Source organism: Calypte anna, chromosome 20 (genome assembly GCF_003957555.1).
Source record: "Calypte anna isolate BGI_N300 chromosome 20, bCalAnn1_v1.p, whole genome shotgun sequence".
Taxonomy (NCBI): domain Eukaryota; kingdom Metazoa; phylum Chordata; class Aves; order Apodiformes; family Trochilidae; genus Calypte; species Calypte anna.
In genome coordinates, this window is record NC_044265.1 from 5,473,181 (window position 1) to 5,501,090 (window position 27,910).

Consider the following 27,910-nt stretch of genomic DNA (forward strand, 5'->3'; position numbering starts at 1 on the left):
GATTCAGTGGTTTTATTTTTCTTAAGAATATTCCTAGAGAACAGAGAGACACAGACATTTTATGTCTCCATATTAATTTCTTTCTCTGATCCTTTAAGAGAAAAGAAACCCTGCAAATTTAATACATTTAGTTAGTGTCAACAATACACTCAGCTCTGGCTAGGAGACAGTCCCTGCCCCGAAGAGCTTCCACTCTAAGAGAGAAATATTAGAGAGAAATACAAAGGTGAGGTTCACAGGGAAGACAACAAGGAAGGTGACACAGTTTGTCATGCTGCTGGTGCCCTACGTGGAGACTGGTACATCTTTTTGTGCTGTCTGGCAGTCAGAATGTAGACACTGAAGAGACCACACATTGCACATGACAGAACACGTTCTCTCTGCAGGTGTTTGGAACAGAGAAGGTAAAGAAGCTCTCAAGAAAGTTTTCAAGGCAGTCCTGTGATGAGGAAGGCATTTGTCCCATATAGATATTTTTGCCTATTTACATCCCTATGTTTTAAGAAGAAAAAAAAATTACAGTTAACGTGCCAAAAACACATTCATCAAATCAGCTGACTTACAAAAATAAAATTTTCAAACTATGTATTTCTAAAATAAATATCAATAGGGTTGGAAAAAAATAAATACATGTATCCAAGCTATCTTGTTAAAACACAAAAATGTACAGTTCCTTACTGAGCAGAAGCCATGGAGTCCTGATTAAAGCAGCAACTGCTCAGAGCACCCTTCTCTTACAGTAACATGTGAGGCAGATTCCCAAGCAGCAAAGAACAGATCCCTAGAGGAAATTACAGAACAGTCTTTGCTGAATGACAGAGGCTAAAAAAACTGTCTTCCACAGTATACTCCTGCTCTTCTGGTATTTCCAAGCAGAGAGGCTTATATCTTTCCTCTTATTAGGAAAAAAACCAAACCAAACAGAAATCATGTCTCATCTGTGATTTGTTTGTTAGCAAAAATGGGTGTATAGTCCCCTGATTGAGCCAAAAATTAATCCTTCTTAAAAATACTGAGCTAACTTTCCTCCCTCTCCCCAAACAGCAGCTCTCATACATGGAAACAAGACATTTTAATATAATGCTACCTACAGAAGGACTGTTGCAGCAAAGAGAGCTGGGAGCAGCTCATCCTCAGGCAGGAGATTTCTACTGCTTGGGAGCACAAGCTGCACCAATTTGGGATGGTCCAACATGAAATCAATGTTTCCATGGCAGCACCTTGGATTTCAAGGGCTAGTTCATTGCCCTGAGCTCCCCCTGTCAGGAGTCAGTGGCAGTTTGGCCAGTAGTAGTCACAGTGCTCTAGGTAACAGGAGGCAGGGTACCCTATTCCCCACTCTCATAAGGCAGCCATACACTCCAGGAGATCAGGTTCCTTTTCAAAGGTTTCAGGTTTTTTTTGTGGTCCTGTATGTCTCCCCTTACTTTTTAAATTGCTTTTCTACCTATTTAAAAGGAGTAACATGCCCAGATGAAAAACAGTGGTCAAGTAGGCAAAGAATAAAATGTCCATGATGCAAGCTCTACAATAGGTTTACAATGTACTGGTCATGCATAAACCTCTAGAGATCCTGGCAGGCATTTAAACATTCAAGTTGATGTAAGATCAAATTGCTAATGAACCAACTGCTGAATGGACTGTAGCCAGCTTGAAATCACTGGTAGGTTCTGCATCTGATGCCACAAGACTTAAGTCATGACAGATCACTGGTCATCTACTTTAGCCCTTTTTGCTTTCAAGGAAAGATGCTGCAAGAAAAGAAAAGAAAAGAAAAATTGCTTAGCATATACACAGCTAGAAAAATGTTTAACTAGAATGCTTTCAATCATTAATCCCCAATTAAATAAATTCTTCTACAAAGACCATTCTTCCCAACATCTGGCTGATACTGATAAAGACAAAATAAACTTATGAAAGGGAAAAATCATGAAGTGTCTTTCTGGCCTGATATAAAATATCACCTTCTAGTATTTCCATACTAATATTTCCATGCTAACTGCAAGTGTGAAAACAATTCCCCACTGGAACCAAGTTTGCAGCATGTAAAAATGCAGAGAAAGATATATGTGTGCTCCTAGCAATACATTTGCACAAACACAAAGAGTACAGATATGAGGTACAAGGCTTTAACAATTCAGCTGCAGTTGCATCAGACCTTTGAACCTTAAAGGCCTACAAAATTGGAATGAAAACAGGAAGGAAGTCCTGTAAAATCTGGAATGAGACATAATTAAGTGAGAACATGGTCAAGCTGTAGAAGAACACCTTTTAGGATAGGATCCTATTCAGTTGTAATTTGTTCTTAACTTGATACAGGAATAAAATTCTCATATTTCTGGTATCTTTGATGAGCACAAAAATGTACCCTTCAATAGAAAAAGGGTCTATTAGCATAAATTTGTGTTTTGCAATGTTTTGCTTGTTCAAAATTTACATCTATAATTCAAAGCTTTACACAAAAGGAATATTTCTAATTTGTAAACATTTCACAAAGTCATCCAAGCCTTTTGGCTGATAAGAATAACTGACCAAACATGAAAAGAAATTGTCCTCAAAACCAGCACTATCCTCCAAAGCTTCCATTTATTTTAGGATGAAAGCAATGCTTAAGTCATTCTGCAAACTGAGTTCATCTCAAATGGTAAAAATTAGGTTCTGATATAATTTCACAGAATATCTATAACAGTAGTAGTACTAGCTTGAAAAACACCTTCTCTCAGTCTGGTAGATGCTAGACACTACTACAACCAGACTTCACTTACTACAACATCTTCACTTACAAAAAGCAATTTAAGTTTTGCCTGAACAAGTCAATGAGTCACATTCCCCAACACCATCAACCTGAAGGAAAACCTCACCCCAAAGCTGAGCCTGTGGTAAATCCATATCACAAGGGGATGCTGTATATGTATGGTTTGTTGCAACATGTCAATATCTGAGTCAAAGGAGTAATTACTCCAGGAGCAGATTTGATACAGCTGGATCACTGGTAATCTGTTCTTACACCATCCTTGCAGAACAGCAGCTAAAGACTTAAGGGTCTGCCCTGCAGGGGGTATTACTGCCTTTGCCAAATGTGTTATAGAAAAAAAGGCAGAAAATATTCAGCTACTCTGCATTTGTAGATAGGAAGCATCTGGATAACTGAGATGAATTACCCAAGTTCAACATTTAAAAAAAACCAAAACAGTTTCTCAAGTCCATTACATGAACAGATGCCAGTGCTGCTCTACACTAACCACAGAGGTGTATCCTTAGGTGCAACATGCAACACAGTGATTATTTATTTTAAAAAAACAAAACCAAAAAAAAACAACACAACAAAACCAAACAAACAGAAAGAAAAAAAAAGGAAAAAAAAAAAAAGGGAAAAAAAAGGAAAAAAAAAAGAAGGAAAAATAAAAAAAGGAAAAATAAAACAGATTCTCAGAAAAGTAAAATCCTGCAGCAGATTTATAAATCAAACACTGCTGTTTTTGAACATGCTGCACATTTCCATGAGCAGATCCCTTGCTTTGTACAGGTCTGATAAGCAAGTGCATTTTCTCATTCAGTAATTTGAAATACTTCACTAATTTAGGATAAAAAGCTGAGTAGTTATTAATCTCCCGTGAGAAATTCACATGCAAGACCAATTTGGTAATCTTGCCTGTACAGTATTAACATGCAATGTGGTATCAACATCATCTCCATTGTAATTAACATTTAAATAATATACAATGCCAATCCAGTTCTCAGAATGACCAGTTAGTGTAGACTGAGAGATTCACAGGGGACAGAGTTGATAAAGCATGGTGGCAACAATTAAAAAAGACATAAAGCAAAGGTTTGTACATCACACAAAACAGAATTTTCAGTGAAGGTTTGCACAAGCAGCAGCTGTTCTGTGCCATTCCAAGCCTGAACAAATCAGAGCTGATTTTTTTTTTTTTTTTAATTAAACATAAATAATGCTTACAAAAGGGTTTGGAATTTGCACAAACATTTGCAAAGCATGCAAAGACTGCTCTAGAATTACTGTGTATAGTATGACCACTGCCTAGCTATGGGGCTGCTCAGAGAAAAGCTCATTAAGTGCCTATATTACAGTGAAAAATGGCTGAAGGCTTCATTTACTGATAAACTATTTTGTAACTTTGAGATCATGGCTGTTGGCTGGGTAATAGGGAAAAAGCTTTCATGCAAACTATTACCCCCTTTCCCTAGATTAAAACCAGTACAATGAACAAAAGCAAATTCATTTTTTTTTACCATTAGACAGACAACAAAGCATAAGCACATTAAAAAGTTCAGATACAAGAGCTGCTAACACAGCAATGGTACCGTTTGGGCTTTATGCCGATTCCGTACCGTTCCTTGCTGGTAAAAATGAGGTGCCAGTTCCAAGAGCCATGCAGACTCCACAGCAGTCACATCTCTCATGTAGTATTTAGCAGTCTGTATGACTTCATTGTACACTACCCTAGAAGAAAGAAAGAAAAACACACATTTGCTCGAAAGCAATGAGGAAGAGAGATGATTAACAGCATCTTTAGGCAGTTTCACATCAGTGCTGCCAGAGGCAGTGTTTACAGACTGACAAGAGAGTCCTTAAGTTATAATACAGCCTCTTACCTCCTTCCCTCTGGTTGTTCAGAGTATCCTACATGAAGACAACCTTTAGACTGACATTAAAAACACCTTCACATACTACCAGGAAATATGGGCTCAAGGTAGGAAAGATAATTTCTTATAATGGGGCCAAGGGGGACTCATAATGATGTTCTGGAAGACAGAGCATTAGTTAGCCCATGGTACCATGAGGAAGGATGTCAAAAGCACCAAAACTCTGTGCCCATAACAAGTAGGGCACAAATCACAGCATGACTATTCCTGTCTGCAGACAAGCAAGATAAGGATTAGAAGATGTCAGCTTTAAGTACTGCCAGAACATCTATTGGTTAGAGATTTAGAAACAGATAGCCATGTGGACTCAATCCCTGCTGCCAGCTTGAACAGGTTGTCAGCATGGGCAACCTACTTTTGAAGTCATCCCTCAGCAGCAAAAGTCATTTTTACCAAGGAAGAACAAAGCCACATTCTGAAGGGTTAGTCACCCAAACCAGAAGTTGATACCTGCATCTATACACAGCAGAGCTGCAAACCCACAAGCTTTGTAGTCTCTCATTAATTGGTATTTTGCTTTCAAAAGCATGAGGAAAGAGTCCAAAATTATCTTCTCTGCCAAACGTGGCCAGAGACCTACTAACTAATACAACTAAAGAGAAATCTGAGGAAACCAAACAGGAATGAGAACACATTTTCTACACACCTGCAACAGAGGACTGGACCTCTCAGTATGGGATGGCTGCCCAGGCAGGAGCACACTGAAATTTGGATTGCTAAGTTAAACTCCTATCTTATAGAATGCCATGAGCCAGAGCAGCAACTTTAGGCTGGTGGTGGCAATACCACATGGCCTTGGAGGACAGCCCTGTGCCTGTTCTGCAACATAGGGGTTGGTCCAAAAAGAGATTTCTGCCCAGAATCAGCATTGTCAAAAACTCCAGCAATTAAGCTGCCACCAACATCAAGCAGGCTGTGAAGCACAGAGCAGTCTTAAGGTTTTGCCAGTTAAGACTTCCAGCTACCTGCCTCCTGTTCTGCTTCTCTGTCAGGAGGTGCCTAAGGCTGGGATGGAAGCTGCACACTAAGGGCTCACCATTTAAAAGCTGTGTCCTGGAGGAGTGTGATGGAGCAAAGAAATCTGCCAGTCCTCTCCTACCACTAGACTGTCTACAGATTTCTTCTCAATTTATTCTTCTTACTGCCCATCACAATCCCATAACCCAACCTCTTTCAGGATGTTATATTTGAAATTTTCAAGCTTACAATGTTTGCAAAGTATTCTTCCATAATATCCCAGCTAGCAGGAAAGCACAACCAGTTCTTTCTTCAATCTGCCAGACACCCATAACTTTCCACATCACACATTTTACATGTATGCCCTCTCCTAGCACACTCCTTGCAATCACTGCAAGGACCTATTTGACAAGGTATTTCCTTAATAGGCTTAATAAAAATAAATTAACCCTAGTTCTACCTAGGCACAGAGACTCCTTGTGCAATGTGCATTGCACAATATGGTGCCCATTAAAAAAAGTGTCACCTGACTCTGCTTCCCAATCAATCTCTGCAGGTGTTATTTCCATGACTTATTTGGATACTGCCTACAAAAAGCTGCAAAGGAAATACTCATTGAATTCCCTCTGTGGGAACTATGACCTTCTACATCTGTTGCTACACTGATGGAGAAAAAGCATTCATGAGAACACCTGAAAGCTGAAGATGTCTCATAAAGATCCCAAAACAGGGGAAAGCAGCTTTAACTTACCAGCGGGGAGGTTTCTCTGCATACAGCACTGATGTGGGGTGGATATGAAGCTCATGGTCATCACGAATAGTCCTTGAAAGCAAGATATTATTTCAGACTGTGTGTCTGTTTGTTGTTTAACATTTGGTTCCTTTCTCCCCCAAGTAAGAATGTTAATAAAAGGCAACAATGAAAGAGCTGGAGCAAATTAAAAGCATTGGCACTTAATGAACAGATGAAATCAGACTTAAATTCTGGCCCAAGGAGCAATTGATAATTTCATGTCTTAAAGAGTTCTATCTTCAATAAATGAAAAAGTAATGTTTCAGACTTTTATTTGGTGCACTGGGAGTGCTACAGCACTGTTGCACTGTAACTGTGCATGCTTACATTAACACAAGCTAATTACTATTAGTAACAGCTTTCCACTATCAATAATTTTATTTATATTTGCCAAAGAGGATAGATAAAACTTTGAAGCAATTTGAAAATACAAAACCTCAAACATCAGCAAATTAATTGCCACATTTATTACTGCAAGTCTATAAAGAAGCATCTGTTTGGGTTTTTTTTTATATTTACCCAGTCAAAGGAGCTTTTAAACTAAACAACAGTTGTAACAAACCTACACCTACCTGTAAGCCCCAGTAGAGTGGAATTTAGCTGCGTTAGCAAAGAATCCAGACACTATGCATCTCAAAACAGGATCTGGATCACCTGAAAAGAGGAATTTTTCTGTAAAATGAGTCAATGGAATGGCAAAAATCCCTATAATACCACTGAATTATCTCAAAAAACTTTTCACAGTGCATCAGATTTTGATAGAAACGGCTTGAAGGCAGACAAACCCTGCAATCTCTTTTGACTTCGGTAGCACAGCAAATGTAAATTAAATCTGAATCTAAATTTTTTATCTATAAAAACTACTGTAGCCAGTGGTGTCTCCAAGATAGCTGCACAGTCCTTAGAGCAACCATGAGTGACAGCCAGACCGATATTCTGAGGTCTGATTTTTCAGTGAAGTTACAAAACAAGTGCTGAGAACAAGTCACAACATCCACACACATACAGCTCTGCTGGAAATGAGATCCCAATGACTTCACATCATTTTGTACATACCATAAAAATGGCTTTTTGAAAAGTCCAAAGAGTGACTGGGGTGATCTCTTTATGATTATTCTGGTCAATCTGTCCATTAAAGTAACCATCAGTGGTTATAATCTCTTGCTGGAGAGTTTAGCTAATGAAGACTGGACTAAATGTTAATTGTAAAACTGAGCTAAAATACTCTCTGTGGACACTTTAAGGAAAAATTTCTAGTTTTAATTAACATTATTTTTAGTCCAGGGAGAAAATACTCCAAAGGCTACAGGAAAAGCAGGAAGCAGACTGACGATTTGGAGACTTCCTTTAGTATGTGTTAGACAAGAGGTTGAAAAAAAAGTTAATTTCACCTTCACTGGACTTCTTTGGCACTTTAAAGCGGACGAGAAGCTTTTTCAGCTGCTCTCTTACAACAGAAGCTCTAACAAGCCCTTTGTAGTTCAGAAAGTGTTCCTGACACCACTGAGAACTCTTGCTGTGCTGTATAGTGAGAACAGAAAAAAATTACGATGAGATTCCATCAGCAGAACAAAAGCCAGTCTCTTTTGGAGCACATTGCCCTGTTCTGGTTTTCTGCTGTCTCCTACAACATTTTTATTGTGATTTTCCCTGAAAATCACCTATTTACATAGCAACAAGCAAGGGTAGCTAGCACCAAGAACTAAAAAATATGTCTCAAAAAACTTTTAAATAATAGCAGAGCAAATGCTGTGGGGTATTTTCAAACAGATGTGCTTCATTTCTTCATATGTGGTGAAAGAGAACAGTGTAAGTCATTCCAGCCACACATATCAGAGCATAAACAAGTTTGTTTTCATTCTCAAACCATAAACAACCTTTTCTGTTCTTCCCTATGCTAAATACTATTTCTTCAGAAGCCAGCACATACTCCAAGAGCCTTTGCATTTTGCCACTTCTAAAAGAATTCTGCCAACCTAAAATTTAAAGGGCCAAATTTCATTTAATGCCTGACTGATTGCTTTGGGGCAGGGGAGAGAGAAGTTGTATTTAACCACTTGAGTGGTTACACTGCTTCAGCTCATTACTGATGCAAATGTAGCATTACAAAAGTGCTTTGTACCAGTAAAATATACTTCTCCCTCAAATAGTCACATTATTTGTGACTATTAAGTAAAGCCTCATCTTACAGAGAAGTTTTGAGATTGGTGTCAATGCATAATGCTCATGAAAAAGAGAATATGATGATCAACAAGGCATTTATTAAAAAAAAAAAAAAAGGATTGACAGGTTTAGATGCAGTTTATAATCAGTAAAACAAATACATCTAAATAATAGATGAGAGAACATTAATTTAAAATAATATTTAAATATTAACTAATTTGCAATTTGAATACCTGTTTTTGTTAGGCCCTTTCAAACATCCCAGTCTCCTCACAAATACAGCTGCATCCTGTAAGACCTCTGTGATCTACACAAACTGAATTATTTCTATTTGCTGTTCAGAAGAAATGCAGAATGTCTGTGGCAAAATACAACCAGATTACCCTCTAAAGCAGTTATTACCCAACAAACTTGGTAAGTTCACAGCTTTCAAGATGCTGTATCCAGGACTTCCAGAATCAGAACTCTGGACCTCAAGTTCTTCCCATTTCTGCAAATCCACATACACTTGAACTCACTTACTTTGACAAAAGCTTCATAAACATTAAGCATAGTGAGGTGATCACCTTCTTCCACAGCAAACTTCCTGTGGTGCCTGGCCTGGAGAAGCAATAACATATTTTTATAGGCAGACTGACTTTTACAAAAGTCATATCCAATACATTCAGTTCCTATCACATTCTTATTTCCCAGTGACTATCAAAAATCTTACTGTATGTGGTAGTTCCTTTGGGCAACATCAGTATTTTACTAACCCACCTATATTCAGGAACATTTTTTAAATTGAAATTAGAAAAATAAACTGAAAACGAACCCCCAAAACCCAAGAGATGGATGCATTAAAATTAGGGTGCTGCTGCATCCTAATACTATCTTTTTTGTTCCTCTTATAAGAAAGAGGTGTTTGGGGACGACGTTTTGTGTCCTCAGAAGAAGGCTTTTAAAATGAATAAGGGACTCCAAGGTTCCCATTATTCCTCAGCTCTTCTTGAACCTATAACCAACATGTGCAGTGCAAGACATTGTCTAATATTCATACAAACTTGCAGTCTGTAAGAGGTACCAATAAAACACTTGACAGAAATTCAGATATGTGGAAAAGAGGAAGATGAGGCACAACTGAACTTACAGCCTGAGCTTTTTGATTTGGAGGGATCACAAAGATGTTCTGAATCTGCATCATGGCAGCAATTGTCAAAATCTCCTGGGAGCAGCCAAAATTTCCTGAGGTATGAATGGAGAAATTGCATAAATGAAATCCCCTTCCATTCAACTTATTTCCACAGAGAATAAAGAGGAAAAGAAGCAAAATACATTTTTATAGCATATAAAATCATAATATTTAAATTCCTAGTTTATTTTTTGTGTGTACAACAGTGAACATCTTTAACACAAAACTGCAGACAGATGTGTTAAGACTTACTAATCAGTGTCCTAAATGTGTTATCAGAGATCTATGAGTTCAACCAAGTTCTATTCACAAAATACCATATCAAGATGAAGTTTGTTCCAAGTTGAACAAATGTCTAATATTACCCTGTAATCACCAGGCAATAGCCCCTACTCAACACAGCACTTTGAAAAAAATACTTTTTTTCTTTTTTTTCCTCATACCTGACTCCAGAAGCATCTTTGCAAACATAGGATTCAAAGGAAACTCTGCTATTCTCATTCCAAGAGGCTCTGTTAAACGGCAGTGCATATCCAAACCTACAGCACATTAATAAATGGAGTTGTGATACAGGCAAAAGCAGCACAGAAACTCTTCAACAGGAATTTTCTGTGTAGTAAAGAAAAGAATTAAGGAAAAAAAAACCCAAAAATAAAACCTAGGAATTTCTGAATATATATTGAACGAAGCTTAAAAGTCTTTCCTTAATATTCATTTACTCTCCTATGGGTCACTGGTACTTTTTTTTTTTTTTAAACATTTAACTTGCAATCAAAATCAATGTGATGGCCAGAGTGGCTCTTAGCTGTTAGAACTGGGCATCTCCTTTTGAAGTATTTACCAGCTCCTTTACTCATTGTGACAGGAAGCAGAAGGAGTCCCAATGAGAATTTTAAAAGAGCATAATTCTGGAACAGGCATAACTGTAGAAAGAGAAAGCACTACTGAGGGCAGAGTAAGGTAACATTTTTCTGAATCACATCTGCTTGGGTCATGGAGAAAAATAATTTAATTTTAATATAACCTAAACTAGGGCTGTACAGCTGATGAAGAGTCTCTGCAGTTCAGTCTGCCTTATGCATTAAAAACTACACTATTCAGTTGTGTTCTGACTGCAGCTTTTTCACTGGAGATGGCAGAGGACAAGGGCAGGACAGCTCAATTTTCCATTCCCAGCTGCCCCTGCCTGCACATTTACCATGTTAGTTGTGTGGCTTCCCACAGGCCAACACTTGCAGTAAGGTTTATCCATGCAAACCATCAGGTCATAATCTAATCCCAGAGCACTGTGCTGATATTCCAGGGAAGGATTTAAATGGAAAAGCAGTTCTTCTGAAAGAGGACATGGGGAATGGAATAGTACAGACACAGGAAACATTGAGAAATGAGCTCTCTAAAATAGGCAGCAAAGAGTAAGAATTGAAAGAAGAAAGAAAACTGCAGGTAAGCCAAGTTGTATGTGGCACAACCAGGAGGCAAAGCACAAGAGAAAAGCTACACAAGGAGGGACTGCCAAGAGCCAATAATAGGACTTTGGGGCTCTGTAGATTGCACCAATAACCACAGCAGAGTGACTGAGGAAACACAACCATGGCCCATGCATTATAAGAACATTATTTGTCAAATTGTGTGGTGGCAAAACCCCACAGCTGTGCTTTAGTGAGACTGCACAGAGAACAGCAAAACCACAAATCAAGTCAAGGAATGAGAGCTTCTATAACTCAGGGCAGCACATCTAAAACCACAGATGTCTCTATCTAATTTCCTTTATTATTTGATATGTTATCATCTCACTTATTATGACAATGTATTAATTCACCCCCAAACTGTTCAACAAAACCTAATAGGCATTTCACATAAAGTGAAAACTTTTCCTCAGAAACAGGCACAAGAGGCAGCTTATGTGAAATGATAAAGTAATACATTTAAACACCAAGTCACACAAACTGCAAAAATTAGGGTTTGATAGCTTTCATTTGACCAGTGCAATGTAAGAAGTTAAAGTGCTACCACAATTAATAGCTTAGAATCCATGGTCTTGCATCTACAGGAAGATAACTGGGTTCCTAAGAAGGAAGAAGGAAAAACTGTAATCTTCTTAACTTTCTACTGGTGTACCAAGCCAGAACCCTTTGGCTTCTGCTGAATCCTGCAAATCCCTGTGCAATTTTGCAAGGATATATATAGCTTGTATACAGATGTCTTTGCTGCAGTAAGCCTGAGCACACATAAAAGGTCTGCAATGAACACAAGTTTGGAATAGGTAAAAGTTTCCTTCAAATAATCTTGGAAGCACCATTGTATTGATATATATGTATGAAACCAGAGATCTTCAGCTTTGCTTAGAAAACGATATTGTAAAGATTTTTTTTAATATGCTCAGAAGAGATTGTTGAAGCACTGTGGCACTAGGAAGTTTCAAACAACAACCACTAACTAGTGTGTGATGAGATGAGAGATTAAAACACTGTATTTTAACTACTTGAGAGTAGTTGTTTTTGAGAGGTGACAGTTGCAAACAAACCTTTAACAAAGAGTTGGATGTGAAATAAAGTTGAAAATAAAACCACTTATTACCTACTTATTTGCCTCCTACATTATGCTTAAAAACAATAAACTCCAGCTGACAACTCTGACTTTCCAAGGGGCATCAAAGGAGAAGGCTGGGCAGAGATACTGCTGATGTAAACAATTTGCATGACTTAAAAAAAAATAATCAATCTGAAAACAGTGATGTGTTTATTCAACAGAATTATCTCAACCTTAAGAGAGTTTGCTCTGCACAACCTTCTCTCTTGGCACCAAACTGGCACAATAGTGTTCTGACCCTAATCTGCACATTTGCATGTGATTACAATGCAAGTGATGCAATCCATGCTCCTACTTGCATAAGATGAATTTAATCCTTACTGCACTTGGGCAGCTTCAGCTCTGCAACTTATATAAAATCCCCATAATAAACCACCTAAAACATTGAACTTCAGCAAAAAATGGAGAGTGAATCCATGGATCACACAGATGCACAAACATTTCTTTCCATCTCAAACACTAACATCAGCACTTCCCTGCTCTGCTGCACAAGCTGGGCAGCCAGCAGACTTAACACCTCTCTAGTTCTCTCTGACGCTGCCACAAGATCAAATAGCTAATAAATGAGTTTATTGACCTTTCCTCTCCATTTCCCTAAGGTGGTTTTGGCTGTGAATTCATCCTTGCAACATGCTTCTGAGCCACTGTGAAGGTCCTTGTTCCAAGCTTGAAATGGTTGCCAAGACTCTGTGCCTGAAGTGAAACCCTCCTTTGCAGGATGGAACTGAATCAGCACAGAGCAAAACTGTGGCCAAGCAGAGACTTAGAGCTCCATGAGAACTACAGGAGTGCAGACTGCCAGAACTTGCAACGCAGCATTTGTTTGTGGTATAAAAACAGCCACAAACCTCTGGGACCTTCCAAAACTTACACCATCTTTTTTATCCTTATCCTTTCCATTTTAGAGCAAATGTTGTTAACTTTGCATTAACTACAAAAACTGAGTTAAAGTCAAACAGAGTTTCATTTTGATTACCTGTTCTCCCATCATTTTTAATTTTTGCTTAGGTTTGTTTCATTCAAAAAGATTAAACAGCTGTCAAAAAGCCAACAATGGAACAGTTTGTCCTATAAACAAAACTAGACAGTTTACATTCCACTCACCACAACAAAAAGAAATTGAAAACTGTGTATAAGGATACAACTATGCTGTGATTTGAGTGTTATAGGTATCCAACAGCAGAATAATTAATTAAAAAACCCAAACGTACACATTTACAATCACAGAATATCTCAAGTTGGAAATGATCCAAAAGGATCATCAAGTCCAACTCCCAGATCCTTGCAGGACTACCTGAAACTAAACCATATGACTAAGAACACTGTTCAGATTCCACTGAATTTGAAAATTGGCAGTGGTCAGTAATTCAGGGAACATAATAAAAACAGGTACTATATTAAGGAAAGAAATAGTGCAAAAGCCTGTTCCTAGTGAGGACAAAGAGCTGGTTAGCCTTACAAAGGCACACAAAATACACAGAAAATAGCTATAAAATACATATTTGCTCAAGCCAAAGAGTTAAATTGTAGTTTATATCCTATGCAATACATTCCTAATTCCTCCCCAAAAGTTATTGCTGCCTTCTTACCTGTCTGAAATTACTAAAAGAAAATAAACTCAGAGGAGACTGGCTTACACTTTAAAAACACACCAGCAAAAATCTTCCATCAGTCAAGGCTGTGGTTTCTCTTTCTCCAAGCACAGTTCTCAAATGCAAATTTGGTTAATGTCCACCCAAGCATCAATACCAAGTTAACAATTTCTTCCATAACTCCTGTAACATCATCATAAAGAAAGCAATGCATAACATTCTCACCTCCTAAAGCATACAGCAACTCCAATGCTTGCACCATTGACTGTGCAGGAGGTGGCTGTGAAGAAAAAATGTGAATTGTTTAAAGTTATCATGATAGAACATGAGTTTTCACAAAGAAAACTCTTACAAAAATTCCTTAAGTTCTACCTACCTACTTTTCTACTTATGCAAAGCTAAGAGCTCTCAAACTCTTCCTTCCACTGACCACCAGCACTGGGAGTCAAAACCATTTCAGCAACAAGCCCAGCAGGGATCAGAACAATAACTCAATTTTCCCTTTTAATGCTACCATTCATTTTTCACATCAGTGCAAGAGTAGGTAGAAACTTTACCTAGAAAGCACACCTAAAAATTGGCACTGCTCTTTGTAACAAGACAGAGAAGCATCTTTAGTTCTGTAGATACCATTTTTTTCCCTTTTTGTTCATAAATTCAGTGCAAAGGGAGTAGCAGAGTTTTCCAGAATCTCATGAGTTTGTCTTTCTAGGTTTTTCTCAACATTTCTAATAGCAAACCCTAGAAAACAGTAGTTGTTTCTAAGCTGTCACACATTACTTGCACTCGGTGATTCTCAGAAACATACTTGGCTGACCAATAGTCAGGAGGAGGTAAAGCTGCCCAGATTACAAACAAAGGTTACTGGTCAATGGTTCTGTGGATTATCAAGAAACCATCTAGAGACCTTTCTTCACAGTAAAGAAAGATGACAGACTTTACAGCCCAGCACTCACCGAGAGGAAGGGGAACCTGAGCACATTGTCAATCCCCAAAGCCTTCAGCTGGAGGATGACAGGTGCAAGGTTACTGCGCTGCATCTCCGGAACCGTCGACTTGGGCAGCTTCTCAAAATCCTCCTCTGTTGTGGGAGAAAACAAAGCACTTTGGGGCTGGCTTTAAACTCACTGTGTGAGTAAACTCACTGTACCCACTTCAAGATAAAATTATAAAGTATGAGTACTTAAGTGTTAAAAGAACTCTAACTCCAAAACAATTTTTCTCCAATTACTTAATGTAAATTAATATTTTTTAAAATATTTAATTTAAATATTCAATGGCTTTGGCTACACTACACAGTTTTCTTCTCCTTAACCTAACACTAAATATACTGTAAAACGTAATGGAAGCCACACCAGCAAGTTCACCTTCCCTAGGCATGAAATCACTGACCTGTATAAAGTCTGTAACACTTCCCAGAGCGGTTCCGTCCGGCCCGCCCAGCTCTCTGGTTGGCTGAAGCTTTGGACACAGGGACCACCACGAGGCACTCGATGGCTGTTTTGGGGTTATAGGCCCGAAGCTTCACAAAACCACAGTCAATTACAAATGCAATTCCATGAATTGTGATGGAGGTCTCAGCAATGTTGGTGGCTACTATCACCTGCAGACACAGACACAGTGAGGATATTCCGAGTCCCCCAATCTCAATTTCACTGGAAAGCATCAGGACTCAAAATCAGGACTTGAAAGATCTTGGATACTACAGAGCCAGCAAGCACACTCTGGAGTACAAAATGATACAGTATATGCAGCAGAAAGAGCTGTCAGCTTGAAATAAGCCCAGTTTTTACAGCTCCACAATCACTTTCTTATTCACATTTATTCTCTCTTCATAAAAGAATTTGGCAGCATTTGCAGAGAAGAACATTGGCAGGGTTTGCAGAGAAAACCATTAACTGGCTGTAAACCAAATGTTATGTAGAAAAGTAAAAATATTTCCTTTCTGCCCCTCAGTTATATTAAGCTATTACTTGTAACACTGGAGTGGGGTAAGGGATAGGAGAGGAACAGAGCTGGTTAAGCATTCTATGTTCAGTATTCCTGCAGAGACAACAGTTACATATTGGTGCAAAAACATTAAAAAAATTATTTTTCCCAGATGACAAAGGGAAATTTAATTCTTATTTCACTTGAAATTTAAAAAGTAAATCTTGGAAGGTAATTGACTAATGTCATAGTCTGGAGGGAAAAGTATTCTCAATGAAATCCAATACCAGATCAACAATTTTATTTGTTAGACTCCAGCAGGGACAAGTATAACAACTCACCCGGGTGAAATTCTTTCAGCTTATCTCAGCCCCAAGACAGGCTCTGCCTAAACAGAAACCACTAACCATGACTGATACTAGAGTTCCGTTAAACATCTAAACAAGACTTGCAGAAGTTAAAATTAAGCTTTTTTTCTACTAAAACCAAGCAAGTTTTAACTAATTTCTTAGGTGAAAATACAGCACTCAACCACACTGTCACCAGTGATAGAAAATAGCCATAGACAGTGACAGAAAACAGCCATAGACACTCGGACCACAAAAAGAAATAAAACCAGGTAAAAGTAGAGGATCTCAGGGTGTAAGAAGCTGCAACTGGATGTAGACAAATACAGGATTGTATGCAGACTCTTAGAAATTGAGAAGTTGATGAAGTAGACAGGATAGTTAGGAATGACACATGTAGGACTGATCAGAGGTGAAAAAGGAAGCCAGAGAATATGCCCTTGATTCACAGCCTGAAAACTGAGAGTCAGTGTTAGGAGATGCAGAAAAATCTCCCTCAGTAAGTGTTTGCAATAGTTGTATGATACAAACATGATATATCCACTCTGAAATGCAGACACCCTTCTTTGTGGTAGAAACTGAGAACACAACTGCCTTACCTTCCTGACACTGTGAGAAACTCTCTCAAACACTTTCATTTGCTCAGGAGAAGGCAGCCCAGCATACATGGGAAGAACACGGAGGTGCTTTTTCATCCCAGTGCGAGAAAGGGCCCGAGCCTGTTCTATGAGCATAGAAACAACAGTCTCCACTTCCTCCTACAGCCAGAGCAAGACAGGAGGCAGAATGGGAGAGGTTTATCACTTATTATGAGAGAAGTTATCATCACTTTAATATCACAGAGCTGTCACTTCTGTACAAAACACACACCAAAATAATCTCAATGTAATACTAATCATTCAAACAGTTATTCTTGTCAGATACCAAATTCTCTCTTCCAGAGTCAATACTGGGGATGAAGAATTCATTCTGAAAGCATGAGGATGTTACTGAAGCTCTTCAAGGTAGCTCCCCACTGGAAAAATTATGAACTACCTTCCCTTCACTCTTCTCAGCTGCAAAATGAGTGGATAGGTATAAATAGAGCAGAAGAGATCAGTATATTTTTGTCTCAGAGCAATTTGTTTTTTTCTGTCAGACTTCAGATGTTAAAGCCAAAAAAAAGGACATTCATTTGATGACTCACTGTCAACTGTGTAGCTGTGACTGGCACCAAAACCCACATTTTGTTCTATTTATTAATACAGCCAAAAAGCATAGAGCTTTAAATGAGAAAAACTATCACCCCTCACTAGGCTTTGATAACTCCAGAGCATAACTACATTTTCTTTCAGACTGCCTTAACTCTGCTCCCATCAATGCAGAAATATAAATGAGATTAAATAAGCACAGGTAAGTAAAGCAGGAGACTGATACGGGTTCAAAGCCCACAGCATAGCTGGAAAGCAAAAAACAAACAAACAAAAAAAATCTTCTGTCTATACCTGTCCAGTTAAAAATGCCAGTATATCACCATCATTCTCCATCTGGTGAATTTTCATTGCAGTTTCCACAGTGGACTTTATGTAGTCTGGAACAGGACTATGGGGAGAAAAAATAGCAGAGATATTAGCAGAAAAATAGAGAACAGGCTCCTCACTTCCCTAAGGAACAAAGAGAGAACAACTGTGACACTATGTATCAGCCATAGACATTTAGTTCCTGATGCAACCTTGGGAATCAGCATTCAGCAATTCATTTGTTTACACCACAATAATCTTACAAACATGTCTGTTGTTATGAGCAATATCCAGATGTTTCCCAAATTGAATGTTATGCCTCCTTGCCACTGGTAAGAGTCTAAACTAGATGAAAACACACCTCTGTATGTAAAAGATGTCCACTGGGAATGTTCTCCCCTCGACAGTAAGGATCACACTGGTATCTTTGCTGGGGTCACCGGTCTCATTTTGATTGAAGAAATCCCTGAATTTCTACATTAAAATAATATTTTAAAAAGAAAAACAACAAAAAAAATCCACCCAAAATTTATTTTGACACTTCCAAGAATTGAGAGAGATACCCATAGACATGACAAAGCTAAATAACTACTACTTGGATGTTTTCTTCAGAAATTTGATGGCATTTTGATAAAGGTCCTCTTTAAGAAATTTTTGAAGTTTGATTTTGTTGCCTTAAATTCTATCTGAGATCCAGGTAATTAGCACAACTACACTGTCTTATATGTTTATTACTTTGAGAAGCAAATACTGAAATAATAAAATTAGATCAGATGATACAGATGGGAAAAGCAAATACATAACTTTTTACTGGAACTATAACATTAGTGAACTTAAAGCTAAAAAGAACTTAGAAATGATTGGTCCTGAAAGTGTTGCAAGGGGCTTGCACATCCTCATCCATTTTTGGATGAATAAATAAATTTTACAGCTGTTTGTAAACACCAAGATCTCACTTTGTAAAAGCCAATTTAGGCTGACTTACGTAAGTTCCTGATTTATGTGTCATGAGGCACCTTCTGTTACATATTTAATAGCAAAAGAATGAACATTAAGAATCCAAATAATCCATCTCAACTCTCAGGACCATTGTAGAGATATTGTAAACTTTCTGTATTTAAATAAATGTTTATATAGTCATACTAATAATTTTCCTCCTATTAACTTATTTTTACATTAACTGTAATCTATTTCAAACGTGTGATTTCTGGCAGTTAATATTTGCAAAGGCAACACATTGTAATGGGATCTGAGAACACACAGCAGTGTAAGTACTACCAAAGCACAGCATCCTATCAAGCTTTAGGGCAACTGGTGGTTGCCACTAAAGGAAACCTCAGCACAGCTCCATCTGCAGTGATACATGCAAGCTCTCACCTTCACATCTCATGAAGGACACAGTGGTGTTAGGAAAAGTGCAAGGAAAAGCACTGAACATTATAAAGAAGATGGGACAAGCTGTCTGATAAGGAGACTGAAAAGGCTGAGGCTCTGCTTGAGGAGCAGAAGGATAAGAGACACCACGCTGAGGTTTACAGAATCAAAGGTGACAGATAAAGTAAATGTGAAACTGGTTTTGAGGCTTTGTTGTTGTTGTTGTTGTTTTAAAAAAAAAAAAACAAACACCAATGCACACACTACTAAAACTAGGAGGTCCTTGATAAAATTATAAGGGTTGAAATAAATGAAATAAGAACTTCATTATGTAGCAGATGGCAAACTTCTGAAAATTACTCTTACGTGATGTCCTGGAGTCTTACAGCTTCATCAAGCAGATTCTCAGACAAATTAAAACCAGCAGGTCCATAAACATATAATAGAAAGAAACAGCAGGAATGTACTGTCCAATATCCCTGTTACAACCACTGCAAATGCTGAAGCAGCTCAAAAAGAACAGACCCACAGTGGGTGGAAAGGCTTAAATGCTCTCCTGAACAGCATCTATTGCTGCTGCTACACACAGAACACCAGGCTGGGTGAAACACTGTTCTGATCTAACTATTTCCTTCTGTTGCTACTCAAAATTAAATTAATGACATTTTTAGTAAGCTGGGTAAATTTCCACAGCCCATGAGTTAATCAGGGGACTATTAAGATCTCACTGAAATTAGATCTACTGATTTATTACTTATTTTTACTGGTCTGTGGTTGTCTCAAATTAATGATTTAGCTGTTTTGCTGACAGCGATGTTTTACAAGACCAGATTAAGACCAGAGAACACTAAAAAGAGGAAAAAAGGCATAATAATGTGAAAAGCAGCTTCATGTTTAAATTTACTTCCAAAAAAGTTTGCTGACACAAAATGAAAACCAAACACAGCAACTTTACAGCAGATTTTTCCCATACTCCTCCTCTTCTTCACCACTAGAACAGCAATAAAGCTTCACAAGAAGCAAGCAGCACAGAGGAAAAGCTGTATATAAATAGAAGTGGAACTGCCACTTAAGGTCATCTCAAATGAAATCTGTGAGCTCTACCTCTGCATCCAAGGTTGCTGAAGCCACAATCAGTCGAAGATCCCCACGCTTCTTTTGAACCTTAAGATAGAGACCAAGAACACTCAGAGTGAAAACTATTTCCTAAAGCATAAAACTAGAACCAAGTTTTAGAGCATTCAGATTACCAAATACTTTGAAACTACAAGCTGATGAACTCGAGCACCAATATCACCTCATAGATTTAACAAACTGAAGACTGCTTGGAGTTTTATATATATTTACATTTTAAGAGTCTTCAGTCTGTAATCATTATAACTTACTCTTAATTTCTGGTGGGTGTCAGATTGAAAGTCAAGAACAGCTCCCTATCAGATCACTTCACATCATCATCAGCAGCAGAATGAAGACCACCTTTTTGCTAATATCAGCCAAGGAAACATTTCAGCATCAGGGAGAGGAAGCAGAGGACTCCAAGTGTCAGATGTGCAAAGGAAATAGCTGGGTATGTACTACAGGCTGTAGGATAAACAAGGAGCTAAAAATCACCCTTTCTCAAATGGGTTCACTAATTGGCCATCAGGATCAGATGTTTAACAAAAAGGATGAAAATGACAATAGTTACAGTGAACATTAAAAAAACAACCTTTTTTAGTAAGCCAATGGCAATATCAGTATAAAGAGTCCTCTCATGGGCTTCATCCAGCATGAGGACACTGTGAATAAAGCAGAAAGATAGGATTTCAGAAATGCTTTGATAAACACTAGAATCCATGTCTTCCTGTCTTCTATAAAATCATTACTTGAAATCTGCAGAATTTTAAAATCTTTTGGTATATTATTTACAATAATCACGTTATTATTAATAAATTATTACTAACAATCATTACTAACTGCATTAAAAAATGCAGTTGTTTACTAACTTACCCTTCAGCAAGCATTGATTCAATGTTTCTTTACCTGTATCTTGTCAGTAAAGGATCAGCCATCATCTCCCTCACCAGCATACCATCAGTTAGAAACTAAAAGTGAATGCAATGAAAAATGTAAAAAACCATCAGGTACTCTTGATTACCCATACAAATTTAAAAGATTATTTTCCTTTTAATTTTCGAATGATCAATTAAATTAATATAGAAGCCAAATATGTAATTCTGAGTGCTAAGCCAGTGATAAGCAGTGACTGCTCTTATCCACTATTGATTTTTTTTAAATTAGTCATTTTTTTGTTGAAATAGAAGTAAGAATTTGGCAGCAGTAGAAAACAGCAAGGGAAGTTTTTCACTCTTGTTTGTAATATGGCTAAATCTGCCCTACCAATAACCTTCTGTGTGTCAATCCAGTCTTGACCTTCTCAAAGCAGGCTACTTAGTATCTATCCCACACTTCTAACCAGAACACAAACTTTAACACTTTTAACAAAATCCAACATCTTAATTTAATACTGTCTTCCTACTAGACAGTGGAAACCCAACAGCTTTATCTAGCCATCAAACAGCAGTTTGACCTGGGATTCCAGCTGTGGCCTTGAACTAGGCAAGAGCTGGAATGCAAGGTAAAAACCTCCAAATATCCAACTCCAAACAATTCATCATCACACTCAAAAAAAGATGATTCCAGCTGTATTTAATGAACAAACAGCTCAATTTCTTTCACTGTAAAAGGGCTACTAACCTCAGAAAAAGAATCAAAAAATAAATTGCCTCAATCAGCATCATTTCTATTCTAGCATAACTAAACTCTGGGAACCAACACAAGCAACATGAATATTGCTCACAGTACTAAAGAACAGCTGCAAAGCTTGCTCTTTAATCCACAACCAATTACTCTCAGCCCAATCATTTTATGTTTTATCTGTGCTTTTATAATCAAAATCTATTTTTAAGGTGGTGAGGATATTTTAGCTGTGATTCACTGCAGCATTTCACCACAGTTTTCAGTGATCCATCAGTCACACTACAGTATGTGGCCATACTTCCCTTGGAAATTTCCCTTAGTTTTAAAATGGTGGCTGCCTGACCAGCAGAATAGAACAAGTACATGTCTTACTCATGCTTGGATGGCCACAGTCAGTTCAAGCACACCTGGAAAACTGAAATGCTACCTGTTCTCTTTACTGGACATCATAAATTCTCATGAATTTTGCACAAGTACTTGAAAACTTTCAGTTGACCCTTTCAGAGCAACCACATCCTGCTCGTGTTTCACCTTAATTCTTGTAGCCTGTGGATCTGTGCAGTCATCAAACCGAATGCAATATCCAACTTCATGCCCCAACACTGCACCTCTTTCATCAGCAACTCGGCCTGCAACCTGAGAAAAGAGATTCTTATAAACAAGAGACAACCCACAGCACACTTCCTTACTATATCACTATTCTGGCCATAGAGAACTGGCATCAAAATGAGAACAGAGCTAGTGCCTCCAAAGATTTGTTCCCATTTAAACACATAATTCTGATTAAGACAACAGCACATACTAAACATACAAGTGGTAAGTACTTCTAAACGTTTTAATGCTGCCTAATAATTTTATTTCCCACTGCTTCTACTCAGGAAAGCTAGGGAGGTACCTTTCTGTCAGAAGTACACTGACAGATCTATACAGGCAGCCACCCAGCCAGTCACAATGCTGGGGAAGGACCACCTACCAGCAATGGCAGAGCATAATTAAAGAAATGTAATTGGCATGCAAAAAAGGGAAAGAAGTCAGGTATATGGCATGCAGAAAAATGTAATCAGTTAAGCTGGACTTACTCAGACTTTTTTTTCTAAATAAAAAATGCTACTTTTCTTAATGCAAAATTTTCTATTCAGAAAACAGAGAAATGGCTAAATTTAATAACAGTACTACCCAAGGGTCCTTTGGCTAAAAATCTGAAGTTATCCAGACTTATTCTACAGAACAGCAAGTATAATTAGGCCACAGTTTAAGCAAGCTACAAAGACACACTCAAACTCCACAATACCTACAACAGTTGTAGTAGAGTTCCAAGAGGAAGCTACTTTCAGTCATTTGAGTGACATTCTAAACCATACCAACAGTAAGTGAATTAATGATTTCACCTGGAATCTTATCACACCATTATTTTCAGTCAATTGTCAGTTTGATTAATGCAAGCAGAAGTTCATGAATTCTTAAAACTATGTCTTATGCCTCTACAATATCTTTACTTCTAGCAACCCCTGTACTCTAGATGAGAAGGTAGATAAACACATCAATTGAAAAAAAAATCACTTCCAGTTCAAGACAAAGCAACAAATCCATTTTAACTCTCATCTCCCTGCAACAGACATACAGTCCAGGCAGTTTGCAATAACATTCTTGAGGAAAAATCCTACTGTATCTACACACCAAGACCTAGTTGAGTCATATTTTTATTTTAGGCTTTCAAATAATGTGTTAAGACATCAAAGGGGAAAAAAAGTAAGGTTGCCATGAGAAATCATTGCAGTATACACAACATCACTTGCACTGTCAGCTGGATGTCCTGTGAAGGAGAAAAGGGAGGACACTGCAGGCAGACTGCCCAATGCACAAGATGCAGATCACTGCTAGAGACAGCTTCCTTAACCATGCTGGAACTGGTCAGAGAATACTGGATGAGGTGAAACAGCAAGTTGTACAGTCTGCTACATTTTTACCAGAGGCAAACGCTGATTTCTTGCAGTTATAGCTCAATATATTATAACAGACAAAATGAGGATTAAAAAATGGCACCTCACTTTTCTGTACAAACAGAACACTGCAGTAGAAACTTCAGCCCACCAAGGCAGGGTTTGGCAGCAGTTATGAAGACAAGGAAGACAAAAGCTGGCTGCTTTCTGTGCAGGCTGTTACCTGAGAGTGTAAATTGTTGCCCTCAGCATTCCCTCTTCTTCCTCTCCTAGAACATTTAGCTGATGTTATGCTCTCATAGATATACTGTGTGTTTGAAAAGATTTCTCACAATAAAACTGTTTCTTCTTTTCCCTGACATTCTTACAAGGGGAAAAATGAAAAATCCTCACAACAGAAAAAAACTACAGAAAGAAGATTCAAGTTAACCAAGTATTGCTAGGAAGAGGTACAGAACCTCCTCCTTCCACTGGCTATGTTACAACACAGAGCTTTACATCACTGTGTAACTCTGTGAAAAAGTTAAGGGTCACACAAGTACAGTTCTAGTCCAAAGTCAATCATAGCTCAACCCCGTGCAGCCCTAACTTCAGCACCCAGTTCTGCTGATACCATGCAATTTTATTTCAAAGCTTCTACATCTGCAATTCTGAACTTGGAATGTTTGCAAGGCCTACTAATCAGGTTGAATTCAACACAAAGTCCTGTGAGGAAGATAAGCAGAATTGCCAATTCATCCGGGAGCTCGTGCAGTTGTGATTCCTGCTACTCAGCAAAACCTGCTCAGGAACTGAAGGTTTTACCAACAACAAACCAGGAAAATTTGGACACGGGGAAACTCACTGAAACAGCAGCGACCCGACGAGGTTGTGTCACTCCAACAACTCTTCCCTCAGCTGTCCAGCCAGCTTCTGCCAGGTACTGCCAACAAATAATGAGGTTCAGAAATTAACTGGTCACATTGTGATTACAACAAGGTGTTTTGACCTTGTGTAAGCAGTTACTAAGAGATGTTGTGCATTATTGATCTCACCATTGTGCCTAATATAGCACAAAACCTACATCCTAAGCATGCAAGCTTTTAGAATGCTTTTAAGAGCAGTTCTTTGTGTCTCAAGTATTTTTTAACTACTTCATTTTTCCTGTTTTCCTTTATTTTATAACCCCCTTAAGAAAAGAGCTAAGTGGCACAAGTCCTTCACTCACACTGAAGCAGATGACATTGGCTTTGCCAAGTTAAACAAACACTTACTTGTGGAATCTGTGTTGATTTCCCACAACCTGTTTCCCCAACAATCACCAGAGTCTGATAGTTCTCCACCAGATAAAGGATGTGATTTCTTAGCTGAAAGAGAAGGCATTTAAATATGAAAACCAGATATACACAAACACAAGAAAACAACTCAATTGACAATATTTACACATCTAGCAGACACAGTAAGTACATTTACATGGAGTTTAATGCCAAAAGCTAAACAGTTCATTAAAATCCATAAATGACAGGCACAACATGTAGTAATTAACATGATTCTGCAAAGCCTGTAAAACTGTCAGTAACAGCTGTCAAACAGGACAACCAATCAAGAGCAAGGTCATAAAATTATTGTTCAATATTGTAAAATGATTCTATACTACTGCTTCAGAAGAAGGCATAAGAGCCAGATATCATGCAACAGATTTAATACACACAAAAAAAGAAATTCTGTACCTTAAAAACAGGCAGCTTTTGTCTTTGTTGCTCAATAGAAAGGGAAGCATAAGGATTATAGATGACAGTTATGCCATTGCTCTCAGAAGGACTCTGTCTCTCCTCTGAGACACTGACACCAGGACCCTCCGTGCCTAAATAACAGAAATTAATTTGAACAAGGAGAACACACTTCAGCCTTCTGTATCACGTTGAAACTCAAATAGGAAAGTTCCTTACAAGGAGGAATCATGGACAGCAGCATATATCAAAAGACTAACTTTTATATGAGAATAATCAAAGTATTAACTGATAATAAACATACAGAAATTCTTTCAAATTAATATGTGTCTCCTAATGGCTAAAGAAAATAATAATTCTATTTAAAATAAATTTATTAAAAAATAATAAATGTGAATAAGTATTTGAATATTTAAAATAAGATAAAGAAAGAAAAAAACACACAAGGAAAAGATACAGTAGGATCCTGGGAACCTTCTTTCTTCTGTGCAACAGTTCAGATTATCTTCAATACCTTTCTCAGAAGTACAGCCACAGATTTGAAGCCAACCAGTCAGACATGTAACACAACCTGCCCTAACACCAATTGTTTAAAGATTCAGCCCTGCCCTCTCACAAGATATGCCACTTGCTTCAGATCTGAATTTACCTCAGTAACTGAAACTTGATTTATTCCTGCTGGTAACCATAAAACTACTGGCAACTGAGAATGCTGAATCATGTGAATGAAGCAGAAACAAAAAAACTCATCTCAGTAACAGAATGTGTTGCCTCCAGATGCAGATTCAACTGGGAAAGCCTGAGAGCAAAAAGGATTCCCCCGTTTTGGAGGATTTGCTTCTTTGGGCTTTTCCCACTGTTAAAAAACAGTTAGTCCCTATTCAAAACTTCGAAGCAAATTATTCCAATTTTAAGCATGATAAGCAATTTTTCCAGTAATTATTTACTCCCCAAGACAGATGTGGAAGTTAAGAACCAGGGACTTGAATACAAATCAATGTTTACAAATCAACAAAGTTAACAGATATTGCATCTCATCACCCACTGATTTTCTTCCACAGCATTTTCTATCCTTTGTTTTTGGTGTTTTTTTTAATACACAACCCTTAATATATTACTATATATATGCATACATGTTGTATATACACACATTACCATAATATTCAAAGTGCTAGGAAGTTCTCTGATGAACTTATCTTGACTGTGGAACAGCTTTGCAAACTAATTTTTTTTAAAACTGCACAATGCAGTGATGAATTTTAAAAACTGTATCAAACTCAGAGCCACCAAGCTCTGCTTTGGGGTAAGTGCATGGGAGGGTATCCAACTGCCCAAAGCCCAGGGGAATGATCCTGGAGCCACAGAACAGCAGAGACAGGAGGGACCTCTGGAGCCCAACTCCCTGCTTACTAGAGGGTCCCTTCCAGCAGCTGCTCTGGTCCTCATGCAGCTGGGTTGGAGACACCACAACCTGCCTGCCTGCTTGCTCCAGAACCTGATCCAGAACCATACAAGAATTTTTTTTTTCATGTTAAAGCTGACTTTCTCATATTTCAGCTTGTGCTCACTGCCCCCTGTCCCGCCCAGAGGCACTACAGAATCTGGATCCACCTTCTTCCCACTCCCCTATATCCAGGTAGCTACACACATGGAAAAGATCCTCCTGACAGCCCTGATCTCCACACTCCCATATCTCTCAGCCTCCCCTCGCTCCCTCAAATCTCTCAATCATTTTTGTGGCATTTCACCGAATGGTGTCACTCCCGGTGCTGGGAAGCCCTCGGCTCCGGTCTGCCCGGCGCTGAGGGGACCTCTCACCGCCCTGCCCCCCAGCCACGCTCCCCTGGGACACCCCGGGTGACCTTCTCTGCTGCCACCAAGGGCTGACGCTCAGCTCGCTGCCCGCAGGACCCCACGGTGAGGGGCTCTCTCGCCTGTGTGGCACCACCGCCTCTTCCCCCCCGGGGTAGGACTGGGCACCCCTCCTTCCTTCAACTTCTCGGGGTTCCCCTGCGCTTCCCTCCAACCAGCCGAGTCCCCCCGATGGAGGCAGCACAGCTCCACCCGCACCACAACGGGCTGAAGGAGGACTCCATCCCCACCACCACCCCGGGCATCGCCTGCGGTCACAGAGACCTCCAGAGCCGCGGGGAGACAGCCCCGTGGGGACAGCCCCGTTCCTCCGCTCCCCTCGAGCCCCGTGCGACCCCTAACCAGCCGGGGGGAGCGGGGAGGGGGGAACGAGTGGGACCGGGAAGGAGCCCGAGCCCCAGCCCCAGCCCGCACCCCGGTCCCGCAGATGCCCGCACCGGCCGCACACCCTCACCCGGCTTCCAAAACTTCACCGGTCCCACGGGCGCCGCCATCTCGGGGTGAGGGGGCGAGCGGAAGCGGCGGCGGGGACCACGTGACGGCCCGAGCGTTGCCATGGCGCCCGCTG

At 38.9% G+C, this 27,910-nt stretch overlaps 1 protein-coding gene across 2 annotated transcripts; it reads right to left on the reverse strand.

Moving 5' to 3' along the window:
• DHX35 (DEAH-box helicase 35) lies at window positions 1-27,870 on the reverse strand. 2 transcript variants are annotated; one of them, XM_030462952.1, is made up of 22 exons: window positions 27,797-27,870; window positions 25,471-25,604; window positions 25,015-25,107; window positions 24,606-24,683; window positions 22,353-22,457; window positions 21,105-21,166; window positions 20,791-20,860; window positions 20,187-20,246; window positions 18,070-18,182; window positions 17,694-17,790; window positions 16,809-16,967; window positions 15,326-15,536; window positions 14,890-15,014; window positions 14,159-14,213; window positions 10,196-10,291; window positions 9,711-9,805; window positions 9,104-9,181; window positions 7,810-7,939; window positions 6,991-7,072; window positions 6,377-6,448; window positions 4,354-4,465; window positions 1-1,751 (listed from the first exon to the last, which is right to left on the reverse strand). In XM_030462952.1, exons 1-22 carry the CDS (start codon window positions 27,834-27,836, stop codon window positions 1,707-1,709), a joined length of 2,112 nt encoding a protein of 703 aa, XP_030318812.1. In that variant the 5' UTR covers window positions 27,837-27,870; the 3' UTR covers window positions 1-1,706. The 2 variants fall into 2 exon arrangements, with proteins under 2 accessions (XP_030318812.1, XP_030318811.1); XM_030462951.1 differs by having other exon boundaries at window positions 5-1,751; window positions 4,327-4,465.
• Window positions 27,871-27,910: the final 40 nt, after the last annotated feature.

Excerpts from the sequence above, each read along its gene's own strand:
- DHX35 (XM_030462951.1), bottom strand. The coding sequence starts at position 27,836 with ATGGCGGCGCCCGTGGGACCGGTGAAGTTTTGGAAGCCGG. Across the intron at positions 25,605-27,796 it reads GGTGAAGTTTTGGAAGCCGG|GCACGGAGGGTCCTGGTGTC; the intron begins GTGAGGGTGTGC and ends TCTGTTATTTAG. Across the intron at positions 6,449-6,990 it reads CACTCTACTGGGGCTTACAG|GACTATTCGTGATGACCATG; the intron begins GTAGGTGTAGGT and ends CTTGCTTTCAAG.